We start from the raw sequence: 11,317 nt of genomic DNA, 5'->3' as shown, positions 1-11,317 counted from the left end.
ATTGCGGATTACAATGCAGGAAAATAAGAAGAAAATATATAGGGGAAGAAAAAAATCTATTTGAAAAATGTATTATCATATAATTATGAATTAAGTTAATGTGATGTAAAGACCAGGATACCTGAGTGCAGTAGTTGATTCTCTCCAGGATAGTGGAAAAGTTTGGTCGGTGTTCGGGAACGTGCTGCCAACACTGGGTCATGATCCGATAGCTGCACAGAAACCCACAAAACCCACATATTGTTAACATGTATGTTATATAGACTGCATTGTTAATGTAATACAGTTGGACAAATGGTTCTGTGGTAATATAATAATAAATGTCCGTGTCCCCACGTAGTCATCACTTTGGAGAGAGAAGAGAAGCAAAGAAAACTTCTGACATTTCCATATCAAAGGTGGTCGATGAAAGGGATTCAGTGCCGTCATCTCTTAAGACTTTTGGCTAAAAAAATAAGGCTTGCAGTTTTTCTAAAGTTGTATATTTTAGAAAGCTTTTATCCTGAGTGGAGTTGAGATCCCAACTTAATCCCAAATTCTGAAGGGAAATATGACGTCCTAAGTGTGAGTGTTTGGCTTGAATGTAGAAAAGAGACGCTGCAGTAATCGCATCACATAAAGTCTTTCAAACTCAAATTGTTTATAATTATCAATGATAAACATCAGAACAAAAGATAATTAGTTTGTACAACTGTAGTTGATTAAGTTGGCCTCACAAATCTGGTGCAGTAAACAGAAACTTTGAGTTTTCCTAACTTTCCATAGTTTTGTCTCTCAAGTGAAGTCCGCTCAAATTTTTACTCCACAAACTAAGTTTTTTTTAAATTTGCAGGAATTTAATGAAACATTTACACTGAGAAAACCTCGCCTGCCACTGTGAAGAATTGCAAATCCAGGCAGCTCAAGTCGAAGTAAAGCGATTTCAGTTCTCTGCTCTGCTTAGAATTTAAATCCAGGCTGGAGCAGTTTGATGTATTTGCTGTGGGTACTCACACAGGTCCTGGACAGCCTTTGGGAGGATCCATTCTCCCTCCGCTGGTGACAAACTCTAGCACCTCCTGGTTGGTTTTACAAGGATAGGGCATGTAGCCCAGGGAGAGGATCTCCCACAGCAGCACTCCAAATGACCTGCAGGGGGAGACACAGATCAACAACTGACTGGTCTCGATCACTGACAGAAAATCGAGAGGGGGGACATGCCAAACATTTCTGCTTTCATGGGCTTCAGTTAATACCAATTCTCAGTACAACACAAAAAACTGGAGATGTCGTCTCATCTTGGCCGAAGCTAAAATTCACCACATCTTCATCGAACTACAAAGCTCCAGGGTCATTCATCCTTAGTCTGGTCTTCCTCTAATTTATGTTTGTTTCCTGCAGTGTAATTACAGTGTCACAGTGTTACAGAGTCCCACTTCTTTCTGATCAACAATTACAGCCTGGTATTTTTATCATGTTTAGTCCGATTGCACTTCCTGGAAGTTTCTGAATCACCAAAACAGAAAACGCTAATAGAAAACCAATTGTCTTTTAGTTCAATTATATTGCTTGCAATAGATTAGATAATAAACATAAACAAGCCATTTATATTTACTTGAGCATAAATTGAATCTAGAGAGTTTCCATTGTGAACACTTGTTTATGAGTTCTTGTATTTTCTAGCACTGTGTTTGAACCTCGCAGATGGTGAAGTGTGATGTGACGTATTTCTCCAGTGTTGTTCCCTGGGGTTGAGCTCTGGTAAGTGGACGAGAAGCTGCACAAGCTTGTACTTGTTTTGTTCATTGGTTGCGGATAAAAATCTGGCTGGAAAACCTTTGCTCTTCCAAACAGCTTGAAGCAACAGTGTCCCTCTGCTGAGTTCAGCGTTACTTTTTTGTGGTCAAAGCAAAGCTGATCCTCGGCACAATTTCACCACTGTGCTTGACAGCGCTGCCCAACGTCCCCGCATTCAAACTCTGATTGAAACTATTAACTTCAGACTGTTTGCGGAGTTCATCTGAAAACAAACCTTCCTTTCAGTTTTCTAAAGGAAAAGTTTGATTGTTTCTGAGTTTCTGACGTGGTTTTGCCGTGTTTGGTTTGAATTTCTGACGTGTTACTGACGTGTATAGAGAAGTGGTTTGGTTTGGACACTGCTCAGCTGGCTCTGTGCTTGAATACTGATGCCTCTCTATCTTGTGAAGATCTACGGCTCTTTAGATGCTGAACTTGCTGTAGGTCTGTTTAGAAGTAAAATGATGTGATTTTTGAAAAATCTCTTCAGCAGGACTACGAGAATGCTTTGAAATTAACTGGAATTAAGAGCTGGGGAACTTTCTACCACACACAAGAGAAACAACGTAGAAAGTTTTCACACAAAACCGATGAGGATGCTTGAATGATGTAATATTATTCATCTTTTATGAAAGGCTTCAAATTTATGCCAGTTATGAATAATACATTCATTTATTAAAAGGTCTTACACCACACTAGAAGTACCGCCCCTAGGTTGTATGCCTCCCCTTATTAGTGCAGTGTCAGTATAAATATGTTTTTTTTGCAGACATGAGGTCACAGTGAACTTCAACCTTTAACTACTGAAATCAAATCAGTTAATCTTTGTCTAAGCGACAACTGGTCATAATGCATCATGACAAGTACTGAAATCAATATTTTAAATGTATTAATTTCCACTGGCTGATGATGTTGTTGTTGTTGTACGTCATAATCTAGAAAATGCACCAAGTATTGTCTGCAAGCATTTCTTTTCTTTCCCAGATGAGCTGACTATATAGTTCTCAATACAGAAGGCACTATGTAGTAAAGTAGGGAATAGTGAGTGAGTGGATGATTTTGGACACAGCATAAGTGAACATTTGAAAATACAATTTGAACAAATTTTGAAAAGATTATCTTCACATTCACAAGGCAAAAAAAACGAGTTATGTTAGTTCACAGTGAAGTGAAGAGTGGAGGCATAAAATATTTAAACTGTACCCACTTTAAATTGAGAACATATCCTCTTTTTCTGTGTATTTAATCTGGATCCTCCCTGTAGATATCATGTGTTTCTATCATATGTTTCATGTTTATACCATGTATCCGTCTTGCAGGTGAAGATTCCCTCCATAAAGGCCTCCGGTGGCATCCATTTAACCGGAAGCATGGCACGACCCCCTTTCCTGTAATAGCTGGCTCTAGGAGAGGAAAAGCACTGTCAGATGTGGAAATGTCCATTTATCATCGGTTTACAAGAGAAGGTAAGTACGCCAACGACAGGAAGTCTTAGTATATATGAGAGACTGGTCCCATGGGGGAAAATAGATCTCCTTGAACTGGTCACCAAAATGCTGCCTGGACTCTGGCTCCCCTGAGACACATCATCTTTAATCATCCAGCATGCTTTGCTTTGAGGACTTTAAAAGGTGCAGATTCATTGTACAGACCTGTAAATATCCCGTGCCATGCCAAAGTCTCCAATTTTAGCCACTCTGTCCGGTCCAGGGTAAGTAAGCAGGCAGTTTCTGGCAGCAATGTCTCTGAAAAACACAGGAAATCATGTTTTTTCCCATCATTCTAGCAGCTAGATCCGGGCCTGTTGACCATGACAACTAAATGCCTGTCTCTCTCTCTCAGCAGTTATAATGGCATGTGAATAAACACCTGTGAATAAAGTGGTTCTCCTCCAGGTAGCGACAGCCACAGGCGATGTCTTTGGCGATCCGCAGCAGCTCCCGCATAGTGAGAGAAGAGGTCTGGCCCTGGACACAGCACAGTTTGATTTAGTGTACAACACACACAGATACACACACATGTACATGCACAGAAAGAAACGGTAGAGACGTACAGCTCGTGGCCTGTTCTGCCTCAGAAAACTCTTCATGTCTCCTCCGGTCATCAGCTCCAGCAGGATGAAGCGAGGCAAGATGTTGAGACTGACGCCGATGCAGCGCACAATGTTCTCATGGCTGAACTTGCTGCAAGAACAACAGTGAACAACACTTAGATTAACATGCCTGAGGCTGTGTGTATAAAAAAGGATATGCAAAAAAAACAACGTTGACTTTCCAAAATTGGACCAGATGTAGGGACATTGAGCACTACATCTGTGACCTTGACCTTTAGAGCTCCAGGCACCAAAATGTAATCAGACCATTTTTGAGTCTAAGTGAATGTTTGTTCCATATATGAAGACATTTCCTTAAGCTGATCTTAAAATATCATGTTCAAGAAAAACATAAATATATGTTGTGAGGCCACTGTGACCTTGACCTATGATCTTTGGCTACCAAAATCCAGTTCATCCTTGAGTCCAAGTTAATATTTATACCAAATTTGAAGAAATAGACATCGTGTTCACAAAAATGTGATGCAATTTGAATGGCTCCACACCAGGGTCATTGTTGTGCCTCTAGGACGAACAAAGTAGTCCTTGTCGTGGTTTAAAGTCTAACAACTAAAAGATGTTTTGTGTCTGCTGTTTATTTAGTCATTAAGTAACTTCCGCGTTGTTTTTGATTTGAGTGATCATGTGTGATTGGATCTAAATTCAGAGTCTCTTTGATCAACATCATCTCTTATGACACAAAAATCCCACACAGATGTTTAAGAATGAGAATAATTACACACATTAAACAATTAACGTCATCCGGGTCACAACGTAGAGATAAATGAGCTATATTATAGTTACTTTCCTCAGATCACATCATTGTCCTCTAGACTTTAACCAACTGTCCTCATTTATCTTTCACTGACACCAGTTAGATGCCTGAGAGGCCAGTACGTGTGCCACGTTACAGCGGCGGTCTCAGTTCCGAATGGGTGACTCATCGAGTGATCCACTGCAGTGTGGAGTACCTCATTATAAGCGCCTCCATCAGGAAATCCATTTCATCTTGTTCGGAGCAGATTTCTGGAAGAGTCTGTGGAGCAGAGAGCACGAGAGACTGTGTCTTAGTGACCGTTATCTATAACACTCATGCTTTGAGGTCATGGAGGTGGGCTGGAGCCAATCAGTCGACATTGGCCGGGAGGCAGGGTATGGACAGGTCATCAGCGTATTGCATTCACACATGTATGGGAAATGTTTGCATTAGAAATGAAGCTAAGCTGTGTGACTTATGAAGATGGAGCAGAGAAAGAGAAACCCCACACATAGAAAGGCCTAATCAGAAGACGTGCCCTTTCTAAATGGGCAGTTTGTTTGGCCTTTCCTTCTCAAACTGTAGATGTGAAGTGAAACTGCACTCAGTCCACAGAACCCTGAAGCTGTAACGCTGCTGCTGCATATAGATCTTGTCTCAGCACACAGAGCCCTGAAATGGAGGATCACTGCTGTTGTGATCGACAACATCACGTTGATGAGTCCCAGACGCGGCTGCTACAGAGCGTCTGGATGTCTGTTTATTCAGTTTATTAGTATGAAACGTATATCGTGTTTCCAAATTGCACAAAAGTCAACACTGCACTACATTGAGCCCTGAACTATACACATGGTAAGTGAGAAGTCCGCTCATGAGATATGTGACCACATAGACAGACAGACAGAGATAGATGGAGTATAAACCTGATAATTCAAATGTTATATTCATTTGATTCTGATGAGCATGATCAGGGCAGTAGGATGTTGTTGCTTTATTATAACAGCCAGTGAGGGGCTATCATCTGGCATTAAGGTGCCTCACAGAGCATGATCTTACCTTTATAGCCACCTGCATTGGACTGTTGTCACCGCTCATCCCCAGAAGCTGTCCTTCATAGACTTCACCAAATGCACCGTGGCCGAGAGCTCTGAAAAATAATACAAAATAAAATGCAATGGAAAAGCATTGATTAGATGATAAGAACTCTATGTACTGACAGCCTTTGACAGTGTGTCCTTCTTGTCCTACCTGAGTAGCGTGATGTTTTTGCGCGGCACTTCCTTCAGTTCACTGAGGGACGCAGCCTTACCCGCAAAACAGTAGTTGGGGTTGTAGTCCGTCATGATGGTGGACGAGCGGATCTTGCTCAGCTTGTACTCCGGACTCTGCAGACGCCCCCTCACTGCATGCAGGTCGTTCTTTCTGCGGTACCACACTGCAGACAGAGATGAGGGACAAACACGGTAGTTTTACAAATGAAAAGACATCAGAACCCTGACTGTCCCCAGGACCCCACACTTTGTATGTGAGGGGCAAGAAGCAACCTCCTGACATTCTGCTAAAGATAGGAGCGGTAACACAAGGAGGGGTCAAGCCGCATCTCAGTGGTTCATGGTGGTTTGTGGCCAGTGGAAAAACAGTTTAAGATAAAAGTGAGACCTATAATTCTCAGGCATTGATTTTGTTTTAAAAAAAGGACTCCACCCAATTTTAAGATTCCTAATAAAGAGTTAGAAATGATCTTCATTTCCCCGCATTGTGCTGACTGATCTGAAACTACCCATAATGCGATGACAGCTGTAACCTCATTTTGGTATTTGCTAATGTAACCTTCAGTTGCGAGCCTCAAGCCGTCTATAGAGGTCACACAAATACGAATGAGAAGCGAATATCAAATGTTAAAGTTCACCGAAGTTGAACTCCACCCAAAGCCGGGCTATGATCTGCCTCCCCACAGGAAGAAAATATTTGATTCACTGCTTCATTCGCACAGATTGGAAGTGAACCAGGAGACGAAGGTTCTCCATTGATGCATCCCCGTGTGACCGGGCCTACCTCACCTCTGTCTCACTGCCCCCCACTAGACTGTGAGACTTCTTGAGCCCCAACCAACGCTGCTTCATGTGACACCACCTGAGGCAGAGATTTCAAATTGGAGCCACAAGATACTTTACTCTACTTGTATTTACCTGAGCCAAGAAGGTTATGGTTTTTTAATCTGTTATTTAGCAGGATGCACTCCTGAGACAATTTCGACAAAAGGAAGGATGCAGTATGAGTCAGAGAGAGACCCATTCAATTTTGGTGTGGATCCGCATCAGCAGGCAGATCCAAGATTTTCTCTTCACCTTCTTTAACATTCTGAGATAAAGCATTTTTAGAGATGATTTTTACTTATTTCTCAGCGAATAATTCATGGTGTTCGAAGGAAAAACGGAAAATGTAAAATCGGTGGAGTCCCCTTATAAAGAAGAAGTTTTGTGGGATGCGTGTGCGATGTCCTCTCCTTCTTTACTGCTCCTACACTGTCTGTGCCAGTGAGTTTGGACTCACCCGCCGCGGAGGCAGCCCCGATGCAGGTTGGTAGTCTGCCAGGGAGGGGGTGTTGCGTGCAGGTAAGAGGTGCCGTCGAGCCATCGCCCGGTGCAGGTGCTAGGGACTCAGGGGGGTCGGGAATAGGAGGGGATGAGGGGGGATGAAGAGGGGATGAGGAGGAGGAGGAGGAGGAGGGGGTGGAGGAGATGGGACGCCCAGGGAATAGACTACCTCCCTGCATGGGGGAGAGCTTAGGTGAAGAGACACCGTTAAGCTGGAAGTGCATGTGTGTGTTTGTGTGAGTGTGAGTGTGTTTCGCTTTTTTTCTAAACCCCTCCTGGTAAAAAACAGTTTCCTTCTAAAAAAGCAAAGCAAACGTCTCACACACTTCGTCGCCCTTTGTTTTAACACTTGATTTATTCACTTGCAAATGCAAAGACTTACACACAATGCAGTTAGTTAGAAATCACTAATCCATTTTTCATTCAAAAAGAGGTTTGTTCCTGCTTGTTGGGCCCAGTTTGTCTGATTAATACAGAACACATTCATGCAGTTACACACCACTGCAACTATCTTGTCATTATTATAGCTACTATCAGACATGCATTGAACTCTGGGGATTCTCAGCACTTTCTGCGTAGAAGGTGCATGAATGAACGCAAATGTCTCTTTTCTGAATAATGTGGAAGGTTTTGTGCCGTTGTGAACGCGTCTCTGTGCAGAAAATCTCATGCTGTGTTGTGCATGTGGTCCATAGGTCCTGTCTGAAAAAACCTCATCTATTTTGACAGAATAACTATATGTTTAGCTGAACCTGACCGAAAACACTCACTCTAAAATCTTTTCAGTTTTTCTCTGTTCAGTTAAGAGCATTTATCTGATGACTAATCTCTGCGGACCTGGCTGACCATAACCTTCACCAGGCTGCCTTCCTAAATTCAATTTCCATTCTTCTCAAACATGTTTCTGTTGCAACAACATTGTCGACCATTTCCCCAAACCTCCCATCTCCTGAAAGCGCAGAGCTCCACTTTTACATAAGAACCATCACATTACATCTCTTGATCACATTCTGCAGCTTGTGCAGCTGAAAAGAAAAGAAAATTGTGCATTTCACACACATGCACAACCAATAACAATATCCTGTCGTACCACGCTCGGTCACGAGGACGTCTTCGTAACGAGTGAAATGACAGTGGTGCAGTTGGTTTTTTGATGATGCCATTTCATTTCCTTCGAGCTTGTTGAGATCTTAAGAGTCGCTGATAAGAAAAATCAACTCCATATTATTCCTTTAATCCATCAGCTTTACTTCATCTCACTTCCCTCACAGGAGGTCTATTTTATGTAACTGCCCTCGTTGCGCCTGATTTCTCTTTTCAGTTCGCCTTCGAGCGCAAACAGCTTGAAATGTGACATGTTTTCCGGCGGGAAGTCGAAGTTGTGCGGATCCCTCCGGAGGCCCTTAACACAAAGTTTAGATCCACCGAAAAACCCGCTTTGGGAAAAGAAAGCACGAAAGCGGGAAAAAATCAAATATAGTCTTCCACGGTTGAACTTCTCTTAATATTCAGGCCTGTTGGAGAGTTTAAGGAGAGGACAGACGGAGAGGAAAAGAAGCTGCTATATTCTAACGCCGCTTGGTGAAGGATTAACGTGTCAAGGATTCCCTTCCTCGCAAGGTGACAAAGGTGCAAAAAGAGTATAACTAGCTGTTTAATCCCTCAAGGTCCTATCTGGAATGACTGCATATGTTATTGTTAATACTGCACGGAAAAAAAAGTTTCTATATAAAGTGTCTGTGGTCCACGACACAAGGATTAGAATATAAGTCCACATTTAACAGTAAATATCGCATAGCAGCTCTTAAGACTAAGTTAAATACAAATGCAACAAACCTTAATGTTAGAATTCAGATATTATACGTGTCTCTTTATCCCTCACTCTTTTTTCTTTCCTAGAGCATTAATCCTGGTGTTAATTGTCAGGTTCCCTAATTATTCCCATTGGAAGCAGTTTGCATGTGCGAGAATCTACAGCAAAGCATTTTACATCACGTCAGTCCCATCGTGTCAGATGAACCGAAAAACCTGCAACCGACAAAGCAAATCTTATATATTCAGTTCTTTGTTCAGGCGCAGATGCTCATAGCTCATAGTGCTCTGTGTAAAAAGCACTCAGCTGTATCCCAGCTGAAGATTTTCTGCTATATACAGGACTCTTCTCATAGAAGGTCAATGCCCATGAGTTCAGAGATATGCTTCTCAATTTGTCTGAACCTTTTATCACACCTCTCTGGTCTCTAGCTTTCTTCATTATCGTTTACATGATTTCCAATTTTCCAGGTTTGTCTGAATCCTTACATCCGACATTTACCGCAAACTGATCTCAGCGTGCACGTCTCTGATTGGAGGGGGTGGGATGTGTCGGTTGCAAAGGGCAGCCGGGTGTCGATAGCTTCGCCAGGATTACTTACCCTAGCTTTAGAGTCACTCGTTGAGATCAGTTCACGGCACAGCTTTACTGTTTCATGCTTCCATTAGAGAAGTCGTAGGGACTAAACGCAAAACATTATTTCTTCCTTAAATGCAAATCACCCCCTTAATCTCACTTCTCACCTGCAGTATAATCTGGTTTCACAATCTTTAGCCTTTGACACACAGCCAGAGAAGGAGTGAAACAAGTGCTTCCAAGCAACCTAAAAGTCCGCCCCACACCTTCCCTAACTCGGCACACAGCCAGGGGACACTTCGAAACCAACACTTATCAGAGGTGTTCCTGTTTCTGCGTGTCCAGCTGTGCTCACAGCCGGTGGAAGGTGGTGGGCACCGACTGCACACAGAGCTGCAGGAGTCTCTTACTGAGGATGACGCTGGCGCAGATCAGCGCGACGCCACTCGCGACGGTGGAGACCACGACCGCCAGGATCAGCAGCGTCGACATCTGGCCCTGCGGAGCTGGACCCTGAGGAGCTGCTGGAGGAGAGAGAGAGATGAAGAGCCTTCATTGATAGGCCTCAAGTGTAAATGTAATTTTAGCTTCCGCCAAGGACCATATATTTTCAGCCCTGTTGGTTGTTTGTAAACAGGATTAAACCGAAACCACTAGACACATTTTACTGAAACTTAATGGAAGGATGAGGTATGGATCAGGGAAGAACCCTGGATGTGGATCTGGATCAGGAGGCGGATCACGGAACTTTTTTTAAACTTCTTTAACATTGTGAGATATGTGTTTTTCCACATCTTTACACTGATTTCTAAAAGGATAAATTGATGGATCTAGATGGAAAAAAGTCTGGCTCTAATGAAATTAAAATAAACAAGGGGGCTGAGTGACATTCTAGTCATAAAATGGGTTATGATTAGATGTTCATCCAACTGTCTCTTGTATCCTCTTGTTTAAATTTGTTATTGCACAATGTATTATCAGTTTTTCTGTCTGTCAAGGGGCAGGCACAATCACCTACCTACAGTACCGACACACGTGACATTGTCTGTGGCCAGGACCTCGTCTTCGTCGCAGAGGCAGAGGATGAGGTGAGTGTCTTCATCCCGTTTGCAGCTCTGCGTCTGACAGTGGCTGCAGTTCAGCTGCACCTTGATCTCACACTCGCCGTGACTCTCCATCGCTAGAGGGAAGAATCATAAACGCACACAAAGACACACACATACGCACACAATGAAAACACAAAGACCAATAACAAGCAATTTGTTTTAGGAGAGCATTACGTTTTGCTGGAGCCTCCAACAAGGCTTAGTGATATTGAATTCCTTTCTTTTCAGTTAACACAATGACGGGGCCAAACCAAACAGAGAACTGATCTGACTAGCAAGTTCAGTCCGGGCTGCCAAAGTCTGAAATGAGAGCTTCACTTGTTGTCCAAAAAACTAATAAAACCACATGAACGGCGGACATGTTTGTTTATGGTCTGGAACATGGACACTGAAGTTTATTCTGAGTGGGTTTCACATCCCACCACAGCGGGAAATAGACCCTGAACAAATGGATTATTTTCTCTTGTTAGAGTAAATTGTGCTAAACATGACAGAGCCGGGCTGTTCTTTTTTTACATGAAAGTGTGTTTGCGACTTCTCTTCAAAGATTTATGTCTTCAGTGGGCATGAATGGGAAAGAGACCAGAAGCCAAACACTCG

General features: G+C 42.7%; 1 protein-coding gene across 1 annotated transcript in view; it reads right to left on the bottom strand.

The window, feature by feature from the left end:
• ltk (leukocyte receptor tyrosine kinase) overlaps positions 1 to 11,317 on the bottom strand; it is a 54,022-nt gene that overhangs the window by 4,986 nt on the left and 37,719 nt on the right. Inside the window, exons 18-28 of the mRNA XM_053434845.1 lie at positions 10,630 to 10,791; positions 10,022 to 10,135; positions 5,874 to 6,060; positions 5,682 to 5,772; positions 4,840 to 4,904; positions 3,830 to 3,959; positions 3,646 to 3,743; positions 3,429 to 3,521; positions 3,078 to 3,179; positions 994 to 1,128; positions 122 to 212 (exon numbers count right to left, since the gene is read on the bottom strand). Coding sequence (XP_053290820.1) covers positions 122 to 212; positions 994 to 1,128; positions 3,078 to 3,179; positions 3,429 to 3,521; positions 3,646 to 3,743; positions 3,830 to 3,959; positions 4,840 to 4,904; positions 5,682 to 5,772; positions 5,874 to 6,060; positions 10,022 to 10,135; positions 10,630 to 10,791 — 1,268 coding nt within the window. The remainder of the gene's footprint in view (positions 1 to 121; positions 213 to 993; positions 1,129 to 3,077; positions 3,180 to 3,428; positions 3,522 to 3,645; positions 3,744 to 3,829; positions 3,960 to 4,839; positions 4,905 to 5,681; positions 5,773 to 5,873; positions 6,061 to 10,021; positions 10,136 to 10,629; positions 10,792 to 11,317) is intronic.

This window comes from Pleuronectes platessa, chromosome 11 (genome assembly GCF_947347685.1).
Source record: "Pleuronectes platessa chromosome 11, fPlePla1.1, whole genome shotgun sequence".
NCBI lineage: Eukaryota > Metazoa > Chordata > Actinopteri > Pleuronectiformes > Pleuronectidae > Pleuronectes > Pleuronectes platessa.
Note: the sequence above shows the minus strand (reverse complement) of the source record. Positions and strands in the feature narration are given on the sequence as shown.